This window comes from Vitis riparia, chromosome 1 (assembly GCF_004353265.1).
Source record: "Vitis riparia cultivar Riparia Gloire de Montpellier isolate 1030 chromosome 1, EGFV_Vit.rip_1.0, whole genome shotgun sequence".
Classification (NCBI taxonomy): domain Eukaryota; kingdom Viridiplantae; phylum Streptophyta; class Magnoliopsida; order Vitales; family Vitaceae; genus Vitis; species Vitis riparia.
The window spans coordinates 22525485-22549950 of NC_048431.1; the positions used below are offsets into that span (position 1 = coordinate 22525485).

At 34.0% G+C, this 24466-nt stretch overlaps 1 protein-coding gene and 1 long non-coding RNA gene across 3 annotated transcripts in view; one reads left to right on the plus strand and one right to left on the minus strand.

Moving 5' to 3' along the window:
- Window positions 1–3289: 3289 nt before the first annotated feature.
- LOC117922950 (MADS-box protein FLOWERING LOCUS C-like) overlaps window positions 3290–24466 on the minus strand; it is a 72308-nt gene continuing 51131 nt past the window's right edge. The window contains exons 2-7 of the mRNA XM_034841190.1: window positions 15541–15619; window positions 14273–14328; window positions 14089–14188; window positions 6209–6250; window positions 3992–4033; window positions 3290–3811 (exon numbers count right to left, since the gene is read on the minus strand). Coding sequence (XP_034697081.1) covers window positions 3683–3811; window positions 3992–4033; window positions 6209–6250; window positions 14089–14188; window positions 14273–14328; window positions 15541–15619 — 448 coding nt within the window. The 3' untranslated portion in view covers window positions 3290–3682. The remainder of the gene's footprint in view (window positions 3812–3991; window positions 4034–6208; window positions 6251–14088; window positions 14189–14272; window positions 14329–15540; window positions 15620–24466) is intronic.
- LOC117922958 overlaps window positions 3763–24466 on the plus strand; it is a 39980-nt gene continuing 19276 nt past the window's right edge. For both annotated transcript variants that reach the window (XR_004652590.1, XR_004652591.1), the window contains exons 1-2: window positions 3763–3852; window positions 3971–4088. This is a non-coding gene — a long non-coding RNA (uncharacterized LOC117922958). The remainder of the gene's footprint in view (window positions 3853–3970; window positions 4089–24466) is intronic.

Sequence of the window (24466 nt, forward strand, 5' to 3'; positions counted from 1 at the left end):
GCTTCGCCGAGTATGGCATTTTGGTACCTTACTTTACATTTTATATATAATTTTATTGTTATATATTCTAATTATTGTAATGTGATTTCATCATTTTATATATTAATTTTTTTATTAAAAAATATGATCTAATTTATTTGTGTATGGTCTTATTTGAGATTGAAATAAAAATAATACTTTTTTTTTAATTTTGTGTTGAAAATATATATTAAAGTAATACGCTAATACCATTTCAATTTCCGTCATTGTTTTCATTTTTTTCACCTTAAAACTATACTTACTAATTGTAGTTTAAAATCACAATCATCGATTTAAAAAAACTTTATTAATAAATACAGTTTTAAATTTAAAGGTAAAACTATAGTTACTAATGATAGTTTTAAGATTTTAAAAAAATTAATAATAATAAAATGGAAGCCGACATGGCTAAAGAAAATTGGATTGATGAATATTTTAAAATATAACTTAGATGTAAAATTCATGTATATTAAATTGATGCCATAGGTTTTTTCTGATTAAATATTGAAATTATATTTTGAATGTGCCTCATTGACCAAAAAAAACCCTCCTAACGCATTGGGTTCCATTATCATATACCATGATAAGGTTTGTGGACTTTTAAGTGCATTATTGGGACAACTACATCTCAACTATTTTTTTTTTTTCCAAAATTTTATTCTTACTAACATTAGAGTTAATTTCATTTATTTACATTCATTTTTGACTAATTTGTTTGGAATTTAATAAATGACTGGTTTTTATCATTTTCACTCACCTCCCTTCATTCAAAATAAAAAAAGATATTTGATAAATTTTTAGATCGAGAATTAAGTGTATGCGAGGGAAGGTAAGTTAAATTAACATATTAAAATTATTATAATAATATTATTAATAATTATTATTTTTATAAAATTAATAGTAATTTAAAAACTATTTTATTGGTTTTTTTTTTCATGAAAAGAATTAGTCAAGAAAAGTGCAAAAGAACTTGTATCTACTTATTTGTATTGTTGGTGAATATCTAATTCTATTTCATATGCTAAGCATTTTGTGTCATTATTTCTTAATTAATCACCACAATATTTTCTTTTAATCTACACTATTATGAGAATTTTCCTTCCTTTGTCTTTCTTCTTAGTTATTACATTATTAAATTACTCATCCAATTTAATTTGTTAGGATTATTAATTTAATACTTAAAAAAATAGTAATTTAATTGAGCCCACTACGAAGAGATGAAATAAAAACACCATCAAAACATTGTCAAAACCGATTGGATTGTCTTTGATTAAGTTGGATATACTTTCTGTTTTTTTTTTGGAATAAAAAATAATAGTAAGTTTTAGATAAGATATAATGTTATGTTTGACTTAATTTTTTTTTTTTTAATTTCAAGCTAAATCTACAAATTACTAATTTTTTTTTTCATAAATCCAATAAATTAAGGACATGTGGGTAGGATTACTTTTGAAAGAAAAGGTAAATGAAAAGTATGATACAATTTGTTAAATTTTAGATCAAAATTTTTCTTTGATCAAACAACATATTATAATAGATGTGTTGTGAAATTATTGTTGAAAGTAGCTTTATTTATTTATTTAAAAAAATTCTTAAATAAGTTAAAGTGCATTTTAAAAAAATCGACTTTTATAAAAATAGAAATCATAAACTTGTCGAAAACAATTTGAAAAATTATTTTTTAATGTTTTATAAAATAGAAGTATGTTTGGAAACTTATAATGTTTTTAATCTATTTTTAATATTTTTAAAAATAATTTTTATATTTAATATTTTATTTTTAATTTGTATCTTCATATAATTATTTTTTAAAATAACAAATTGAAAATAAATAAAACCAACATAAAATAACTAAGAGATTTTATTTAAAAACACTTTATTTTTTTATTTAAGGAAAAAAAAATATAAAATAGCTTTTGGTTTTTAAACATTTTTTATGGTATTTTATTCTAGAGAACAAAAAAACCATTCTTAAAAGTCATTGCCAAACACGCTCCTATGATGTGATTTCTAAATGTGTAATAAAACCGTATTTTCAAGATGTAGTCACTAAATTTGATGTACTACTATTTAATGGCACATGGAAAGTACTTTGCGTACATGTGAAAATAGAATTGTGCTCTTGAAAAAATGATTGGACTTTTGAAAAAAGGATTGTACCTCCCACTAGAAGAATGATAAATGAAAAGTGGGACACAATTGGTTGAAGTGTAGATCATAACGGTCAACATGTTATGAAACTATAATTTAAAGTAGATTTTTTTAGGTTAAGTCTGTTCCAGGAAAATACTAAGGAAAGAAAAAAAATACAAAAAAAAAATGATTTTTTTATGTTTGGTTGTCCTATGAAAAATATCAAAGAAAATCAAATATAATTAAAACTAATTAAAATTTTATGTATTTTTAAATTATTTAATGAGTTAAAATAAATAAAATGAGTTTGAAGTAACAAAAAAAATAGTTTATCAACTTTTAATCTATTTTTTTATTTTCCTTTACTTTTTATTTCCTTCTACTTTTTCTTTGTATTTTCTTTCCCTTACATTTTCTTTCAAATTTTCTGGGAACCAAACATAACCAAAATTTTAATTTAATACCACATTTTAAAAGTGTGGACTTCTATTAAAATTAAAAACCACATTTCTAGTGTATATTAAATGTACAGTAAAACTACCATTTCAATGAGATGAGTCTAAGATAACTCGTGTGACTCAGTATTGGAGCTACGAATTCCTAATTTTGCTTTTTGGGCTAATTAATATTCCTATCACTTTTTATAATCTCATTAATAATGTCGACTTGTTAAACTCATTTGCAGTGGTATGTTTTGATTCACGGTCTTCAACTTGTTATCATCTTTGTTGAGCTTCAAAGACAAAGTTGTGGGTTGCCCAAAAGGTCTGCTAAAACCACAACCTTTTCTGTTCATCCATCGGCAACTCAACATACATCAGACTCTCATGAGTTTATGCTCGAATTGTGTCACAGTCTCTAAGTCTAGATTAAGACGATAATTTCAAGAATTCACTTTTAATAGCATATATATATATATATATATTTAAAAAGGCATGAGGACAGTGATAAAACAGACCGTGTTCAACATTCGCCTCAAAAGGCAGACTGGGCACGTATTTTAATGGCCAAGCGCGACGTTCAACCCAGATTCCCGTATGTTAATTATTGTCTGAAGCAAAGGTGTCAGAACCTAATTTTTTCCACAGAAGGCACCGTGGTCTGCCCTATAAAGGAATCATCATAACCAACGTATTTAACCGCACTTGGAAAATGTCAACTAATTCCAGACCGAGCTAGAGGTTGAGAAAACATTAAACGGAGATTGCCATTCATTGGTTACAAATGATACACGTAAATAAAATACAACATGAACTGACACATCACATTCCCGTGGGGAAGTGGTCGAATGGGAAGAGGGCACCAGGCTATACAGCTCCTGCTTGATTCGGCCGAATAGGTTTTTTTAAACTAAACTTATTACTAATAAAGAGACTCAGCGGATACAAGAACGGCCACTTGGCACTATAGTACATACACACGTAATAAAACGTCATTGCAATCAGCCGTTGAGACACCAAACACTTGGCCTTCCACTGAAGCCTAGCACACCTTTTTAAGCGGTGGCAATGGCGGTGGGTATGGGCGCAACCTACCCTCTAAGCAAGGAAAGGGTTGTCCTTTGATGAGGACAGGGCTCTTCCGGGTTAAAGGGATCAGGGTTGTTCCCAATCGTACACTCCTTCCTGCCTTCTTCCTTCTCCTTCCTCATTGCTTCCATCTGTGTAAAGATCGACCCACCATCAGCCATATATTATTTAGGTTTCGTTTCTTTCTAGTGTTTTTTGGCACACTTTTTAGACGCACTATCTTTATCAGTTATTGTTAGAAAGGCGTACATCGTGGTGAGTGTGAGTGACCGTGTTATGTTTTCCTACAGGAAAAGGAAGAGAGCGGTTACCTCTTTCTCTAGAAGCTCCTTTTCTTGCCTCAGCATCCTTTCCTGTTTGAGACCAAATATACATATATCTCCATTAGCAGAGCAGAGCAAAACAAATGTATGTCTTTATTCAATGCTGCTTTTTCATAAGCATTACATTATGCAATGAATGCCTGTTTCTTTATCTATAGATGAGGGTGTGTTGTGACATACTAATGGTTCATGTTCATTTAGATTTACATTGATGAACATATCAGCTGTTTCGTAGTTTATTTCTTTCATATGAATTGGCTTGCACGATTTCCTAGCCGCATCTCTGAATGATGAATCTGAAAGCATACCATGCCCTTTATTTGTCAAGGTGTACCCATTTTGGCAAAATTTTCACATTCATGATGTTCCATACCATGGAAGCAGCCCACTATGTAATCCACTATCTAGAACTGTGTCACTTTTGGTATTTCCCGCAATGCTTGTCCTGTACATCAATCCAAAATTCTTTTGATTCTCATTCTTGGCCCAGGAGTGATGTTGCATTTTGCCTTACAAAAATTATACATAGCTGTCCAATGAAGTAGTTCATATGGTAATGATGCATGGAATAAATCCAAGGTGTGCAGTAACAGTTCAATCTACACACTCTGATTTTTATTCAACTTAAAATGCTCAAGTCTGGATGGATGCATTTAGTAATATATTTATTGGTTCTAGAAGTATGCATAATCCTAATATTTTCCCCAATCAGTGTTCGATTGTATAACTAGTCCTAATAATTTTTCTTAAATAAGTGGCTTGATGTAGTATTCATGAACTGAAGCACTCTCTCCTTTTTCAGCTTGCTTTAAATATGAATCGTATCAAGTATATCTATATTCTGAATGTGTGTATCCAGGTGTTGGGTAACTCACCTGAAACCCTGGTATCTGAGTCTAGATACGGGTAATAAGTGACTCAATGTAGTATTTATGGACTCACTCTCTCCTATTACAGCTTGCTTTAAATATGAATCATATCAAGTATATCTATATTCTGAATGTGCGTATCCAGGTGTTGGGTAACTCACCTGAAACCCTGGTATCTGAGTCTAGATACGGGTAATTCATCAGAACACCGACAATCAGGTGATGGGTTATTCATCTTAACAACCCTAGTATTTGTTAAGTATATCTCGTTGATACTTTGCTGGCTCTACTGCAATGTATAGACCACCATAATCAAAAGCAGGAAACCTTATTCCAAAAATTTGGGGGTGGGCTTTGGTGATTGAAAACTGGATCACAACTAAATATCACTCCTTTCCAAAATATCAGGAGGTCTATTGGTGGCAGAGGAATTGAAATAGATGGCCATGGACCTTGGGTCAGATAACCTCTGTTTGGATCAAATAGAGGATTTACCGAGAGGCCTGAAACAGAGAAAGGGGGACACACCCCTAGCACACAGAAAGCATACAAAGGGCTTGAAAAAGAAGAAACAAAATAAGAGCCAACACCACTCTAGTGAGGCCCTACTCGATCAATGAAATCATACAATGTCTGACAACCAGCATTGCAAATGAACTCCAAACCAAAGAAAGATGGACTGAATAAGAGAATTTTCGAATGATTGAACTGAAAGCTCTGGAACATCAAATGCTCTCTGGCTCTACTCCTGCCATATGCTCCAAAATAAAGAAAAGATATAACCCACATGATTCAAAATGAACACAAAGATGTAACACCTTGATGATTCCGGCATGGAAAAGGTAGAGGGTGCAATGTCCTAAGGTAGCAATTTAAGACTTACACGGCAAATTGTATATAGTGGGACAGTTTGTCACTTGTATGTGTGCTTTGCCAAACTTCTACCTTCTTACTTTTTTCTGCCCTTTTTTTGGCTTAAATTTGTTTGGGGAGTCAGGATCAAGCTAAGACTTTCTGGAAACTGGAGGAAGATGTCTCTCAAGTAGCCATATGTAATGACAACAAACTTGTACTAGGGAAAGATCAAGCCATGGTGGTCTGAGCAGCCAACTAATTATAGTTTAGTGAATTTAGACTTATTTCTTTTGATAAAATGAAAATGGTCTGATAAATAACAAGATTGAATTCATGGCTTTACTGTACTCCCAAGGACTCACAAGAAGCTAAAGATAAAAACAATCTTACAAGATTCTACTGAAAGATAGCATGGCACAAAATGGAGTTTACAGAGAAAGTTTCATGAGGGAAAAAAAGGTATTACAGAACAATTGCATACCTTTTCATGGAGATGCCTTATGGACTCCATCATTAGTTGATTCTGTATAAATCACTATTGAGTCAGAAGCACAATAAAATTCTACCATATAAGCTGTGAGTTCAGGTTATGCAAATTAGTAATCTTCTAGAGGTAGGCATAAAAAATAAAAGTACATCAGATATTGTATTTGTTTATTCTCATGATGCAATCAGCTAATGATGGTGGAGCATGCAACCATGTATTGAAATTCCAAACATAACATATCATGCACTGATAATAAGAAAATATATGCACGTTGTTGAAGAATCTGGTGGATATCTTCTAGTAATCATGGAATGTATTCTATGGGGAAAGTTGACAAAATCTCACAAATATGTGAGAATTTCTATGTATATTATTTGTAGAATATTTATTTGCTTTCCTCTGGTAGTTAATCCTTTATTTTCTTCTTGATTTTCTAGGGTTGCTTGATCTTAGTTACTTTTCCGAATTGTATATCATTTTCTTTCCTTTTTCAAGTTGTACATAGTGTTGTAATTCCACAGATTATGAATAAGAGATTTTTTTTTAATGGTATCAAAGCCACAACTATAATTCTATGAAAAAAAAAATTTCCAGCCTTCGGTGTCGAGAAAAACTTAAAAGAGTTTTGCCTTCATCGCCTAATAGAGAGAAACCCATAAAAGTAAGTTTCTACTGAAGCTCTGTCTGAAATCATAGTCAACTCCTTGTTGTTTACCCAAACTGTAATCACAACACCAAACTCCTCATTGGGCGACTAACAGAACCTTCAAGCTGCCTTTAAATTAAATGGCAAACAACTATCTTGAGGCGGAGACAAAGCTGAGCCATCTCCTTGGACTAGAACCAAGCAAAGATGATCCCAAATTCAGAACCTTCAAGCTGCCTTTAAATTAAATGACAAACAACTATCTTGAGGCGGAGACGAAGCTGAGCCATCTCCTTGGACTAGAACCAAGCAAAGATGATCCCAAATTCATTAGGATGTAGAAGACTCGATGATTGGGAACTTCATGCAACAGGAGATAAGTAGGACTCACATATTTCTCGCTGCTATTAAAGGAATTTGAGATGCTGCTCATCAAACATACTCCAAGCTTTAAGTTGTTTCCTAGATCTTTTAGATAAAGGGGAAGATTAATTCCACAAAGCAAGGTACCTCATCAGTGATTGGGTACTATAGTACTATGAAGAACCTTTGGCTTAAGTCACATGACTATAAATCCCAAAATGGATATTTAAATTTTTGGCTAGACTTAGCATAGAATTTGGTCAAGTGAAAATTCAGGTTTTTGGAGAAGAGTCCTTTGCCATCATTTGGAGAAGTTTTCTCAATTGCAAAAGAAGAAGAAAGTCAAAGGAATGTTATGTTGGAAAATAATTCCTAAGGAAGTTCAACTCTTGTAACTTGTAAGTTGAATAATGGTAGAGCCATTCTTGTTGGTCATAGGAGTGGAAATCGAGTTTAACGATGAACTTCGGTGCAATTATTGTAATAAACTGAAGTATACATAGGAGACTTTGGACAATTCCATTGAAAACCATCATATTTTAGAAGAGGAGATGGAAGAGGTGGCAAGCTTGGAGAAAAAGGTGGGCAAGTTTACTTCAATTCAGAGAACAAGTGTCAAGACATGTCTACATTCACCAATCAAGAGATAAAAGGATTGAATAGAGAGGAGATAGATAAGCTTAAGAATTTCATTGCTAAACTAGGAAAAGGTGGTGCATCTTGCTATTTAGCACAATCAAGAAAGTATTCTTTTGCCCTTGGTGCTTCAAAGGATTTTACTAGTCCTTGGGTCACTCTCTCAAGTGCCACAAAAAAGATATGAGAAATTCACCTTGTTTTTTCACTATCTACGGTCATTGTCTCTAGAACTAGAAAATCAAAGTTGTTGATGGATTGTTAGCTGCTATTGCTGGCCAAAGGAACTATACCTATAGCCACATGTATGTCACTAAATCTATTTCACATGTCTAAATTAATTGTCAACTTCTTGTCCCTACACAAAAGCATAAAAGATATGAATTGTTTGGTATAGTGTTTTCAAAAGCAAAAGACTATGTCAAGCCGATCGGATTCCTTTTATCCTCGGGCAAATGGTGAAAATAAGACGGTAGCCTATATAATAAGGTGATAAAGTGATACATATATATATATATATATGCCTATTTTATATCTAACCAATATAAATGTTGTTTTCAACAATCAATACAATTAAATTTTCATCCATTATGATGCCTTATAAAATGAATAAAATAGTAATAATTATGTAAACCTTAAACATAAGAAAAATTATATTGTTTAGAGAAATTCATCATGTACAAATGTATATTCTAATTTTTTAAACATCTAAAAATCTAAATAAGAAACAAAATAAGAGAATGAACATCCTAAAGAAGCTTTAGGTATCATCACTATAATGATCATTGAAATTAGAATTGCCATAACTTTTATCTAGATTAGATTGGTGGTCCCCAATCTTATTATCACCCTCTTCAATGTCCCCAAAATTGCTCTTTTTCTCTTCAAGATCAGGTTATGAAGTAGTATCTACTAAAACTCCCTTTAAACTCTCTTTGATCTTGCTTGAAGTCTAGTGCAAGTCTGCACATTTCCAACAACTGCTGTACTTACCACTACACCCCATGTCAAGTCATCGTCCTCAAAAACCAAGTTATTCTCCACATTTATAGAGTTGTCGTTTTCACCTTTTTCTCCCACCAATCACTCATTACTTTCATCCATATCTACCAACAAGATGGGGTTAATGACATTGTATCTATCATAATGTGCTTGGTTGTATTTTACAAACACCAAGTCATTTAGTTGTTGCTTCTTCTTGGTTGGAATCTGTAAACATTTATCAAATAAATGTTTACTGCAACCTATATAACAAATTAACTAATAAAGTTTTTAATTTTATACATTAAAAAATCAACAAAGTACTAAATATTTATGTGCTCAAATAAACTCCAGTTGCTTTCACAACTTGATGCACTATAAGTCAAGTTTTGGTTAGCTTTTGCAAATTTGGGGTTATGTTTCCATATAGTATCCACTGTTCAGCTCAATGTTTCAAATTTAAACAAAATGAGGTTGCAGAAAGAAAAAATAGGCATTGATTAGAAGTTAAAAAAAGCCCTACTATTCCAAAATAATATGCCTTAAGTCCTATTAGGGGAAAACTAGTCTTTTTGATACATAGAATGCCTTCTAAGGTCTTGGATCATCGATCCCCAATGGCTATCCTCTCATAAAATTTTCCCGACTTCAATGGTTTCAACTAACTCCTCCTTAAAGTGTTTGGGTGTATCTCATATATGCATATCCATGACCAAAACCACAACTAAGCTAGATCCTAGAACTCTTCAAGTGTATCTTTATTGACTACTCTCCAACAAAGAAAAGGTGCAAACTTTATCACCCATCTTCCAAAACATTCTTCACATACATGGATGTTTTGTGGAAAAGCAACCCTTTTGCCTTAGACCTGATCTTCAGTGGGAGCCTTTGTTAGAAGATAAGTCTCCCATTCTAATGAATCCACCAGATCTTGACTTACCCTATGACCTTTTTTTGCCCTTTCACCCACTTGGTATCTCTAAGACACAATTAGAAGAAAAAATACCCGTCAATACTATCACTACACTATTACAACTCTATTCAAGAAAGAAGTCTCACCCACTTGGTACTGAACTTTTTACTTCTCTTAATTTACCTTCTTCACCACACATTGACCAACCCATATAAAAGCATGTGGATGAACCTGTCTTCAAGGATCTAAATTTGCCTATTGCCATTAGAAAAGGCATGCACGTTAACTAGCTTGTAAAGCAGCATGCGGATGAACTTGTCTTTAATTATCTAAATTTGTCTATTTCCATTAGAAAAGGCACCCAAACATGCACCAAACACCATATTTCCAACTTTGTCTCATTTGACAAATTGTCACCCTCACACAAAGCCTTCCATAGTCACCTAAGTCCCTTAGAAATCCCAAAAATGGTTCACGAGAGAAAAATGCCATGAGTGAGTAAGTGAGAGCACTTGAAAAAAATCAAACATGGGATGTTGTAAAACTTCCTAAAGGGAAAAGACCAATTAAATGTAAGTGGGTATTCACTATTAAGTACAAAACTGACGGGACTTTAGAATGATACAAAAGTAGATTCGTAGGTAGAGGGTATACTTAGACTTATGGAGTGAATTACCAAGAAACTTTTGCACTAATGGCAAATATGAACACATTTCAAGTCTTATTATCTTTAGCTACTAATCTTGCTTCGTATTTGCAACAATTTGATGTTAAAAATGCCTTCTGACATAGTGATATGGAAGAGGAAGTCTATATGGAGGCTCCACTAGGATTTGATGACAACTTTGGTAGTGATTCTGTGTGTAGACTAAAGAAGGCGCTATATGTGCTTAAGCAATCTCCTAGGGCATTGTTTAGGAGATTTGCTAAAGTCATGATGAGGATGAAGTACTGATAAAGTCAAGGAGATCAAACTCTCTTTAACAAGTACTTAACATCTAGAAAGGTCACAACTCTAATTGTTTATGTGGATGATATAGTTGTGACTGGGGATGATTTAGAAGATTGAATAGCTTAAAAAACATCTTGCTGCAGAATTTGACATTAAAGATCTAAGGAGGCTGAGGTACTTCTTGGGTATTGAGGTCTCTCATTCGAATAAGGGCATTTTTATTTCACAACAAAAATATGTTCTTGATCTCCTAAAGAAAATCGAGATGTTGGGGTGTAAGCCAACCAATACTCCCATTGAACAGAATCATAGGCTTGTGGATGACAAGGATGATGCAGTAGTGGACCAAGGTATGGACTAAGGGCTAGTGGGAAAATTGATTTACTTGTCAAATATTAGGCCTAATTTAGCCTATGTTGTGAGTGTGGTTAGTCAGTTCATACATTCACCAAAGAAGAGCCATCTAGAGGCAATCTATAAAATTATAAGATATTTGAAACTCAATTCTAGAAAATGAATTTTGATTAAGAGGAATATGGACATAAATTTGGAAGCATACATTGATGTAGACTGGATAGGGTCAGTTTTAGACTGAAGATCTATCCTAGGTTACCACACATTCCTAGGAGAAAGCCTAGTCACTTGGAGAAGCAAAAAGCAAGGTGTTATGGGCAAGTCAAGCACAAAGGCAGAATTCAGGGTTATGGCACAAGGAATATGTGAACTTCTTTGGTTAAAAATCATTCTCGATTTTCTCAAGATTAAATAGAAAGAAACAATGAAGTTATACTGTGATCAAAGGTTGGCCATTAACATTGCCTATAATCCTATCCAACATGATTGGACAAAGCATGCAAAGATTCATGGACACTTCATCAAAGAGGGATAGTGGCCTCATTTGTTCTTCCTGTGTTTCAACAAAAAGATAGTTGATAAATATCCTAAGTGACTTTCAAGTCAAAATTTTTAGATGATTACTAGCAAGCTTGAAATGGAAAACATCTATTCACCAACTTGAGGGGGAGTGTTGATTAATCAACCTTTTAATAAGGAAATAATGGTTGGTATTCAACCTCTTAATAGACAAGTTGATAGTTGTATATAGTAATTTAAATTAGGAAGTTAGAATTAGAATTCCCATGATTTTTGGGACTAATTTCTAGAAATTAATTTGTTTCATTTTTTCATTGTTTCCTATAAGATGTCCAATTTCTTCTCAAATCAATTAACAATTGTTCTCACATATGCCTACAGAATGACTAGAAAATGTCTTCACTAAAATGAGTCACAAACACCATGTTTAATTCTATAATAAACAAGCTGGGAACACATAATATCTATGCACCAGCTTTGATGGGGGGAGTATCGGAAAACATGGAATATTTTTTCTGATTTGATTATGGATTAAAACCATGGGATTTGAACTGCAAATCAAATTAGATCCATATACTGATAATAAGATAGACAAGTTAAAGTAACACTAGAAATTTGTTTTTATTTCCTAAGCCTATTTCCTTTTTCTTCCCCTTAGTATACTACTTATATAAATAAGTTGTAACTCAATCAAATTTCAAGTTTTCAGTTCTCAAACATGAAATTGTCATAAAGTCGATAGTTTTCGTCAAACATGTGTGTAGTTGCATAAAAGTTACTCGTAATGGTAGGCCCAAAACTAGCAGTGTGTCAAATGAATGGCCTAGGTTGTATTCTAAAAACTGTGATTAGGCAGCTCGACCTTTTAAATATAGGAAGATCATCTTTTCTTATAGGCAAATGAGAAAAGTATATTACAAGGCACCTAACAGAAAGGGGCCTGACCCTGGTACACAGGGTGTGTATAAAGCAAACCAAAAGTGGGAAAAAAGGATAAAAAAAGACAAGAAAAGCAAGTGCCTATCCTTTTCTTAGAAATTCAATAAAATCAAGTGGGGAAGAACCGAAAAAGTCCAAAGAGATGCTAAGATGCTAGGAAAAGAGAACAAACTGTAAGAATAAATTCTTAATTACCACAGTCGGACTTGCCTTTGCCCGTAGACTCCAATTGTGTCTAATCCAGCAAAGAGAGGTGGGTCTTTAAGATCTTTGGCTTATTCCAACAAAACTCTCATGCCAACCTATCAACAACTCCTTTAAGGATAGGGAACCACCAAAGAATAAGAATGTTATTATTCCTTATCTTGCTTGCCAAGGTAGCATTTACTAGTAGGAGACCAGTCCCCATTCCCAAGCTGATTCATTGGTAAAATCTCCCCTAACAACCTTCTTGATAAATTAACAAACTTAAAATGTTGTCCCAGGTGTGAATCTCTTTAGCCAGAAAAGAACAAATAGCTTTCAGGCTTAATAGTTGGGATTTGATTTAATAGATAAGTCACCAAGCCCACACTAACTTATCAAAGTAATTCTCACTTACTGACATAATGAATGTAGTGAAAGAAAGCACACGCCATGCTAAGTTTCATATCATGGAAACTTCTCCTACTCAAGGGGATCAATGACCCTAAACCCCCCAACCTTTTCACAGGTGTGACACCCAAGCAGTTCTGCAAGAAGTATAATCAAAAGCATTGAAAAAGAGTCTCAACAAACACTTCCCACATCAGTCATCCAGCCAACAGTTTTGTCTGGGGACTATCTCTCATGATAGTGATTCTTGCCACCTTTTTCTGATTGCTTTCCAAAGGCAAACTCTACACCACTCACTTTCCTCATTAGAAGCCTAACTTGATCCTCCTTGAAATTTACCTTGAATGACACTCCTCCACAAGTTTATCACGCTCTATCATAAACCTTCAAAGTCACTCCCAGGTAAAGCCTTGTTGAGCACTGAGAGTTAAGTCATTAAAAAGGAGTGAGCCAACAATCAATTACTGGGCAGTTTTTGATTCTCTTGATTTTGAGAAACATCCACTCACATTTTAAAAATTAGATGTATGATATACTAATTAAAAATGTTACATTTGTTTTTATGTTCTGAGGACAGAAAGGGAAGAAAAAATGATGTGAAAAACCTATATTATAAAGTGTCAAGTTGAGAGCTTAAACAGTACAACTATTAACTAAAGGCAAATTTCTGAGATTCATGGTAGTGTAGGACTACTGCCTTCTGTTGTTCTTAAATTGAAGTCCAAATTGGCCCCTAATTTATTTTACAATGTTAAGAATAGCATCAGCTTTTACGTTACAATGTCCACTAAAATGCATAGGATAACTACTGAAGCAGAATTTTAAGAGTTCTGTAGTAAAGATCAAACAGGTTCCAGCACCCATCATTGTCTAGTGGAAATCAGGTTAGCCCATGGCACTACATCTTTGATCTTAGCTATTGAGGTAAAATTTTAAGATCTTCACTAGGAAGAGTTTGTTAGAAACTTAGAAGTTACCTTTCTAGATTTGGTTTGAAGCAGGGCAGCATCAAGTTCTCTCTCTAGTTGCACAAGGTCAGTCACGCTCATCTGCTCATCATTTTGCCCTTCAAGTTGGCTGTGGAAACATGAGATTAATTAAATTACAGGATTGTATGAAGCTTGTAAGCACACAAGCACATAGGGAGGTTTTTGTTGTTGCCTTTGCACTGTCTGCAGTAGCTCAGTCCAGTCTCTTGTATACTCGTAGTGACAATTCTGTGGTACAGAGGAGAAAAGTCTTTATTAGTTACAAATACATGATATCAGTATTATATGATATTAGACAAAAAGGGTGACCAGGCAAAAAAATTTAAACCAAATTTCACATGTGTATGACAAGAAATTCTATTCTGTTTCTACTGTAGACCCATATAATTATTGCCAAAGCTTGTTCAACGATATTCACATCGATACAACTGGAACTATACCCTGTATATTGTTTTCCAACTGTAAATAGTAAAAAGTGGTAAGACTTGTATCATCATTGTTAAATTTGTATGACCAAATAGGTTACATGTGTTGGTCAATCTTACATTAGCGGTATCAATCTCTGTTATGCCCCAACTTAAATCAACACAATACATTGGTTGGGAAAGTATTGGTGCAAGACTCTAGAAGGAATGTTTTAGATCACTATCAGCTTGCAAAATTGGCAAGCGTGGGGCTCTTTTTCAGATGAGAACTTGTGATTGAAGGTTACTAAGTCGTTATCCCCTGTATTCTAAGGTTCTACCTAGCATAGATTTAGATGTTGCTACCAGTGGGCAGATATTTAAATGAAGGTTTTGAGCGCAGCAGCTGAATACTATTCTGTGGGAACCTAACAAATATCAAGTTGGAGGAGGAATTCAAGCTCATGAAAATTGGGTGGGATATCTATTTTCAAAGATGCTACAATCTAATGTTAATAAAGAAAAGGAATTGGATGAAGTTATCCTTAGGGCAGAACAAGATGTCTGTTGTCGATTATTGATATCACATATGTTCATGATGCAATCATGATTCCCTGGTCGTTGTCCATAACCATGCCCATGACGCAATCACAGTCTACTGGCAGAGTCACCTAGTTGTTTATTATTATCCAGATACCAATCAAATCAACAAATTAAGCATCTTGCATAAGTAGAGTTCTAATCCCACCTGCGGTTCAGAGGTTTCTATTCAAATTAAACTATCCCAGACGGTTTCTGGAGTAGGCAGACTTTAGTAAGATTAGTATTGTTTCTATGATGATGTCTCTACATGACTTCTGCAAAGTGATGTGTCTGTGAAACTAACGGTTGCCTTAGCCTTTTGGTTTCATAGTGTGAGATAGTATATATTTCCAACATGAAGTAGTTATTGTCATCTAAATTAATGGTAAAAGAAGTTCTAACTGGTTTAGGATCTGGCTAAAAACATTGAGAGGCAAAACTAGCATTTGCTTACCTCTGATTCATTAGCACCTGTAGAGGCATTGCCTTCTGCTTCAAAATGACTCTGATAACGTGCAAGGATCCTAGCCAAACTGAAATCACAAACACTAGTTATGTAGACCTTTTTGAATTAGGAGTGTACCAATGAACTGAATTAGAATGCAACAACTACTTTCAGGATTATAGCACCAACTCCACAGTTCCATTGAGTACCAAAATGTATGTGTTCATCTATCAATTTAATTATTAAGTCCAGGACAATATCTGAGTTATGTTAAAGAGAGAATCAAACAATACACTGAATGGCATGCCAGGAAAGATTATACTATGAAAGAGCACATTTAATTATTATTATACAAATGTTCATAGTGGGGACAGAGATTTCTTTTTTCCTTTCTTTATTCGAACAATTTTTTTCAGAAACAATCAAGTAATTAAATTTAAAATGGATGAGAATTCATATGAATTTAACCAAAAAAGGATAAGAAATTACAGCCAAAGATCTCCAAACAAAAGCAACAAGAAGCAGCAACAACTCAAAAGTGGTAAAAATTTTCTTGGCACCACACTAAGCCGATTCTCTTTTTGTTAGGCAAGCAAGGAATCCAAGTGATACCACACACCAAAAGTTTTCATAGACCTCACTTTTTTCATTGACATCTAGTATCTGAGGCTCCCTGTATCAGGTAATTGGATAGTTGCAGCAATCGAGTGTCAGCCATTGTGATCCCTAATAATTCACCAATCCCTCCCTGTCCCAGATTACCCAATGGGCATTCATCAACTTAATTTGATCCGGGGATGATTCCCACTTTGCTCTCACCTCCACAGCTCTCCTAGTAGGATTACCAGCAAGGTCCCTGTCAAGGAAGAAAATACTCTAGCAGAAACCAAAAATACCAGAGATGTCAATTTGCTTGCTTGTGTAGTTTCAACAGAAGTTGACAATCCAAGATGGTGAGAAAAGGACTTGTCTAGGATGAAAAAATGGGGAGTCCCTACACCTTGCTTTTAGAAAATTTTTGGGAAATTGACACTAAAAAGGCAGATCCCCCCACCATATGATAGTCAATCCTCAAAACTACATAGATATAACCCAGATACAGTAGTTATGAATGGAATGGAGCTTTGGCAAAATGTTGAAGTTAAGTCATGGCATGTTTGGGCTAAATGTGTGGAGAATAGGTGGGGTTTCCTCAGTAAAAACTAGGTTACTTGGCAACTACTATCAGAACTAAGACAGATTTATTAAAGCATTAATAACTTAATTACCTAGTTAGAGAACTGTCCAGGGATTTATGCAGTTTCACCCATAACTTTAGATCACTAATACGGAATGGATCCAGTATAATCCATTAGTGAAATTTATTAAATAAATTTCACTCAATTAATGTTATGTGAACTCACAAGATGGAATCACATTTGCTAGAGGACCACCACCATTTGAGCGATGGCATACACTATTGTGGCAGCCAAAATGGCACTGTCCTGCTACATCACAAATATTAATCAAGCACTATAACTCATGTACTAGTGTCGCTTCAACAACGGAACAAGTCCTTAACTAAAGTGCAAGTTGTGAGGATGTAATCATATATCGATTGGCTTAATTCTTTCAAAATTGTCTTAACTACTCATAAAAGAGGCTTGGTCCCAAGCTTTACATCAATTAGGTAGACTAAATTACACTAGTGGCTAATTTTAGTTTTTGTATTGTTAGCCATCTCTCAATTCCCCCAATAACTTCAGCTTTTGAGATAAATGGTTGTCTAACATGTTATCTAATTATTCTTCTTGTTGGTCTATGACAAGATAGTCTCTGGAGGTGTAGGTTTTAGGTCACACATGTAAGAGGTGTCACCCATTCCTTAATGGCTTAAGCTTTTGGGTAAATGGTTATTCAACATGATATTATTTATAGTTATATAATGAATTGAATAACCAAATTTTCTTAATGAGACAATGAAATCAAATTTCTAGTTAACAAGGGATTTGACTTGTTTAACATAGTTGATATTTTTTTCCTTATAATATAACATAGTTTTTTTCCCTAGTAATCTAAATCCATTTAGAAAGTGAGGACAATCCCAAATTAGAGCCTTGTGTGAAAAAGGCTAAGAAGAGTGTGAACTGTATTTTGATTTTCTGTTTGTTTGATTAAGGGATGTGGTTTTTCTCTCTCTATGTTTTAAGGATTTATGGTGTATTTCTAGAGGCAGTAGACATTAGCCAACTAGCAAGGTAAGTATGTGGGACGGAAACAAGATAGATAAGTTGGTGGGAAGTAATGAGGATGGCATGTGATTTGACTTGTTTAGCATCCTCAATATTTTTCCCTATAATATAGTACACTCAATTATCTTTTCTTGACTATTCTAAGTTTAACAACAAAATACAATTTTATGTTTTTAATTGTTTCCTTTTCCTCTAAATTTTTTCCCATGGTTTTACATTTCTCATATCATTTTGATTCATTTCTAAAACATGCCACTTTTAGTTCCAATCATTTTCTATGACAAATCTTTTTAAACCCTCTCAAAATCAAAAGTTTGAATTAGACCACACAGTTGTTGAAGGGGTGCTTAAGTTAAAATATTAAACTTCTAGAATAAGTACAATGATTGGAGCCAAAATATGTGCTCTAATGACACATATTCAATATGATTTGTGCACCAAAAGACACTCAAATCACCCAACTTGACCTAAATCGAAGCTAAGGCCCTAGAAATGAGTTTAAGTTGTATTTTGGAGATTTATCTCGGGTTTAAGGGAAGAAAAAGGTGCAAGTTGAATCACTTTAAATTTTGAAAGATAAAGAAAATGTTAAATGAGGAAATAAGTGAGTCAAGACTCATGGACCATGAGGAAAGGCAAGACGCAGATATCACGAGTTTGGAACATGAGAAATGACCATTATGGAGTAAGAAAGAAGGAAAGAAAACATGGGAAATGAAGCATGAAGCAAGATTCAGTTGCATGGAAATTTAGAACTCAAAAATCTAATAACATATACTCCAACTTTGAGGACAAATTCGGAGCACTTTCTGGAGTCCATTTTATACATACTATATATCGTTTTGAAGCTTGGGAAGTCATGAGTCCAACACTTCAAATGATGTGCAAATCAGAGTTGAAATGAAGAAGTTATGGCCATTTGAAGATAATTGTGCAGAGCTAAAAGACCATTTCGAAATGATTTCGAAATTCAACTTATGAATTCAAAATCCAATTCGAAATGACCCCAATTTCGAATTCACATACTGCCACATTGATAGTTCACCTCCTATACTTCAGGAATTGCATCTTGGGCACGTCATCTGCCCTAAGTGGGCTCCACACAACTAGAAATCACTATTTTATTATTTTTTTTTAGTCATTTTAGGTAATTATTTGTAAAATAAGTGGCCAATAGGAACATGCCACCTGTTACGTTTTTTAGTGGAAACTATAAAAACTCGATATTTAGTTTTTCTAGGGAGTTCTTGATATTTTGAGGAGTAGAGATGGCTTGACGATTCTTGGGGGGAGAAAAGAAGACCTTATAGGTTGTTCTTGGTTTGTTTTCTTTCTTCTTTTTATTATTGAATAAATTATTGTTTTTAATTTCTTTGAAATCAAAAATGGTTCTTTCTTATTCTTTTATGGCCTATGTATGTGAGGACATGCCCACAAGAGGCTAAAAAGTCATCTTGGGCTGAAACATGAAAACCTAGAGTTAGATCCAAGGGAAACAATGGGTGAAACCGGATTAATAATGGAATGAATGAAAGGTTAGGGCACTAGTATTGAGATCAAAGTACCCTTTAAAGTTAGTTTGACTTAGGAGATGATACAATCACATATTCCTTGATACTAGAGATTCTTGGTAAGTCTTGATCTCTAGTTATCAAAGGTTTTATCATTGTTATCTACCCTAAGGCAAATCTACATAGAATGGTAAAAGCTTAAAAACCTTAAATCTAAACCTAGATTTCATGTTCATTCATCTATTAGGTAATTCAATGGAATAAAAATATTAAAAGTTAGGATATAGATCAACTCTGAGGTGTGAAACTCAGGTTGATCTCGTTAGACCATGCATTTTGATTACCTTAAGACTATTAAATTATATACCCTTGTTTCGCCTAAAGGTTTATACTCGAAGTTGGATTGTGGACCCCCATTCTTGATTAATTGAATTAAAAATCAATAATTACTCTATAATTTAAATAGGTTTATTTAGGAAATTTTCATCCATATTTTATTATGATTTATTTGAATTAGCTTTGAATCTATAAACAAATAAACATATTAGAACTGATCTCAGAGGACGACAAACCGGAATACTACAAAGTCGTGGTAACTCTATCTTTGGTTCTTCTTGGCCAGAGTTATCATGTATTTAGGCTTTAATATTTTATTTACAACAAAGATTTACGGTCATACAATTGGACAACTCAACATTTTGTTCTACACTTCTTTTCCAAAAATGTCTCATGCCAACTTAAATGAGTCTCTTTGATTGTAGAAGGAAACACCTACTCCACTTCAAACAAAGAGACTAACAAGTGTCACAAAGTTCTTATTTAACATCATGAAGAAGAAATGATTAGGTGATTCTTCCTCAACCTTGGAAAGATGACATTTATTAGCCAACTTCTATCATTTTCTTTTTAACCAATCCATTATCAAAATTCACCCCCACACTACTTCCTAAGTAAAGAATCAAACTTTTTTCAAAAACTAAGAGTTCCAAACAAGAGTAGAAGTCTTTGACTAAGAAATTTTTGCCCTTCGGATCCTTCCAAATCAATCTTTTTTCCTCCTCCCTCTTCATTGTATACTTTTGAAGTTTCAAGGGAAAGGCAGTAGCACTTTAAGGCCTCTCAATTAGGAAATTGTTTTGAGAAACAAGGACTCCAATGCACTCTCCCCCTTTCCCTTTACTTCTCCCATATGTCTGTGACCCTTGCATCATTTGAGATGGCTATGTCAAACAATGATAGCCAAACATCAACCACTACCTCTCATAGATCTTTCCTAGTGAGCCACATGGCTTTGAAATGGAAGGGTCTCCACGAGTATTGGTTGCTGAATTGAGAAGATAGACAAATTGGAGCATGGTTCAAATTAACACAAGTAATGGGTTTAAGCCAAGCATCGCTTTGCAATTAGCATTAATAAGCACCTTATCTATGCGTTCAAATATAGTTGCATACTTGGAATGCTTGTTGTACATGCTAAGTAAAGGGGATACCTCAAAATTCCAAGTCAATGAGCCCACATGCATCGACGCACTCTTGGAAGGGGTTGAGTTGAAACAAATGAGGGTTAGAACCACCTTTTTTGTCATTGGGCAACAACATTACGTTAAAATCTTCTATCACAGTCTAAGGGCCCGAAATTCCCGTTACAATGTCAACCAACTAATTCCAAATGGGCTTTATCGTTTGTACTTGATACCATAGATGGCCTATAGCATCCAAGGAATATTTCTTTCAAGATCAAGGATAGAGACGTGATGGTTAGGAAACGAAGATAGAGACGTGATGGTTAGGAAACGATACTTTTATAATCATCTCATCCTCTCCTTATTACCTTCCACCTCCCTACTGTAGATATATATCCCTAAACTCATAAGAACTGCAATCCCCTTGATGGTTGGGAGGATCTTCACAATATTTATGTAGCTCAAAAACTAACATACAAATCTTCACTAAACTATTTCTCCCTCTTAATTGTGTGTAGCTAAAAATCGCATATTCTTAATGAAATTTCGAACCACCAAATGAGATTCTTTCTCAAAGAGGAACGAAACTCCTTAATAGGACTCCAAAGAAGCCTATGACCATCTATATTTGAGCGTTTTGGATCACAATTTAAAGAAGAAAAGACCTGGGAACAAAATAATGTATGTGAACAAGCGGTTGCCCTTGTGAACTTCCTGTCCTTGATTAGTGGAATTGCTAAACATTTGAATTAAAGCTTTAAGAAGTCACATGCATGGCTCTTATCAAGTACCTTCTAATTACTAGAAACACCACTTCTTATCCATGCACATGCCAGTTACGAATTCATTATCAAAAATGGTTTACCACTAATAGTTGATTAAATAATAGATCTTTCCAACTTATGCTTTAAAGTATAGGTATTGGTGATATTAAAAAATGCTTCCTTGTGTAAGGGAAGGCTATTGGATCAAATGACAAAACATTATTCAAAAAACAAAAGGATGATCTTTAGGCTATTAGATCAAATGACAAACATTATATTTTTTTTTTTATAAAAAAAGATGATCTTTCTTGCATAAGTGTGTGCAACATTGTTTTAAATGAAAAGACGACTCTTCCCATATGAGTATATGTAAAATTGTATGCCCTTAGGGATGGTAAGTAGGTAACTTATCATGTATCCTCTTAAGAGTGGTGTTGTTTGACAATTATTGTCATTAGGTTTTTGAGATAGTGCCACAACTAAGTTCTTTTTTAGTTAATTACTAAAAGAGTAATTAGGTAATTTGGCTAAAAGGAAATGTCAAGTTTTTTAAGAATAGATGTAGATTTGGAGACTCATTATATGACTCAACGTGATCTCTATTCCTTTTGAGCCTATTGACTTTAGCGTTCTGTAGGATCTCTATGAGCATGAATACATTGGATTGGAAATCCCTTTGTTCTTCTTGCACAAGTTTTGGTGAAAATGGATAAAGATGCTTCTTTGTACTAAAATTTGGACATTGTGGCTATTTGAGACTCAAGCTAGCTCTTTCCAATTTGATTATTTCTACTTGCCAAGAGAATCCTTATAAATTTATTTTTTGAGGTTTTTTAAGTGATATGACACTCACAACAAAAGTTTTTCAATCATCCCTTTTAATAACATGTCACTAGACAATGACTTTTAAGCCAAATGCATAACTGAACGAAAAAATAGACATTTACTAGAAGTTGTCCGTGCCATAATGTTCATAAATAATGTCCCTAAGTTATTTTAGGGAGAATCCATCCTCACTGTCACTTATCTTATAAATTGTCTTCTAGGGTACTCCAATTTCAAACTTCCTTACAAATCCTACTCCAAACCTATCCTAACATACAATTAATCCAAAATCTTCCCATAAAAACATTTGGTTGCACTCTCTTTGATCATGCCTCCATTAATACCAAGCTTGATGCCCAAGCCACAAAATGCCTTTTCCTCAGAGATTCACCATGCCAAAAAGGATACAAGTATTATTGTCCTAAAACTAGAAAATTGTTTGTTACCAAGGATGCTACATTCTTTAAGGACCAACCAATACTAAAATAATCCTTCTCTTTAGGGGGAGAAATTAAGTGAAGATTGTATTTAGGATTTCTCAACTATTCCTCTTCCAATCTTAACTGAGTCATCAAATCTGTCCAAACCTTTATTTGAGTCAATTATGCCACTAACAATTATGGAAAATACATAAAAAAAAAAAAAGTTAGAAATAGGAAGATATCTACCTAAGCTTAATTACCAACCCGAGCTCCATGTTTATTTGTGAAAATCAAAACATCAAGTTTCTCAGGAAGTACTTGTTATTACACTCCAAGAGCATTACCAAATCCTAAATGTGAAGGAGTCTCAGATTTCCTGAGCAATCAACAAGAAGATATATTGCAACAACAAAATGATTTGGACATGCCAATTGCAATTAGGAAAGGTATCACATCATGCACGGAGCATCTAATATCCAACTATTTGTCCTATAGCAATATATTTTCATCATATTGGGCTTTAAGTGAAAAAATTATAGATGCAAAAGTACCTACAAGCATTCATGAAGCTTTAAAATTTTCCGAGTGAGAAGTTATAGTTATGGAAGAGATGCAAGCCTTAAAAAAGACTGATACTTAAGATATCGTGGAGCTACCAAAAGGGAAATATCCAGTGGGTTGCAAATGGGTGTTCACCATCAAGTATAAATTGAATGGCAATATAGAAAGATACAAGACTTGACTAGTAGGCAAAGGTTTTACTCAAAACCTTTGGTGTGGATTACAATAAGACCTTTGCTCCGGTTGCTAAGCTCAATACCATTAGAGTACTATTATCACTAGCTGCAAAGCTTGATTGGCCACTTCATCAGATGGATGTGAAGAATGCTTTCCTTGATAAGGAACTTGATGAGGAAGTGTATATGGGCTTATCCTCAGGATTTCATGGGGGTAATGAAGGTAGAAACGTATGTAGGTTGAAGAAAATCTATCTATGGGCTGAAGCAATCACCAAGAGCTTGGTTTGATCGCTTCACAAAGTCTATAAAGAAATATGGGTACAACTAGGGCCAAACAAATCATACATTATTCTTCAAGGACTTCTAAAATGGGAAAGTGGCTATTCTAATAGTGTATGTAGGTTATATTATTCTTGTGAGAGATGACTTAAAGGAATTAGCACGACTAAAAGGATTTTTAGCACAAGAATTTGAGATCAAGGATCTAGGTCAATTGAGGTACTTCTTGGGCATGGAAGTGGCTAGAACAAAAAAATGGATTTCTATATCACAAAAGAAATACATAATTGACTTATTGAAGGAAACAGACATGCTTGGTTGCAAACCATTTGAGACACCTATAGAATGAAATGGTAAACTAAGAATGAAAGTAAGTAATCCATGGGGGGAGATACCCAAGATTGATTGGAAAACTAATATACCTTGCTCACATAAGACCTGACATAGCTTTTGTAGTGAGTTTAGTTAGTCAGTATATGCGTGACCCATCTCAAAAACATTTGGATGTTGTGCATAGAATATTGAGATACCTGAAGACTACACTTGGAAGATGGCTATTCCTTGGCAAAAATGAGAAGAGGGGTGTGGAGGCTTATGCAGATGCAGACTAGGCAAGTTTTGTTGATGATAGAAAGTCAACAATAGGATACTACACTTTTGTATGGGGAAACCTAATCACATGGAAAAGCAAGAAGCAGGA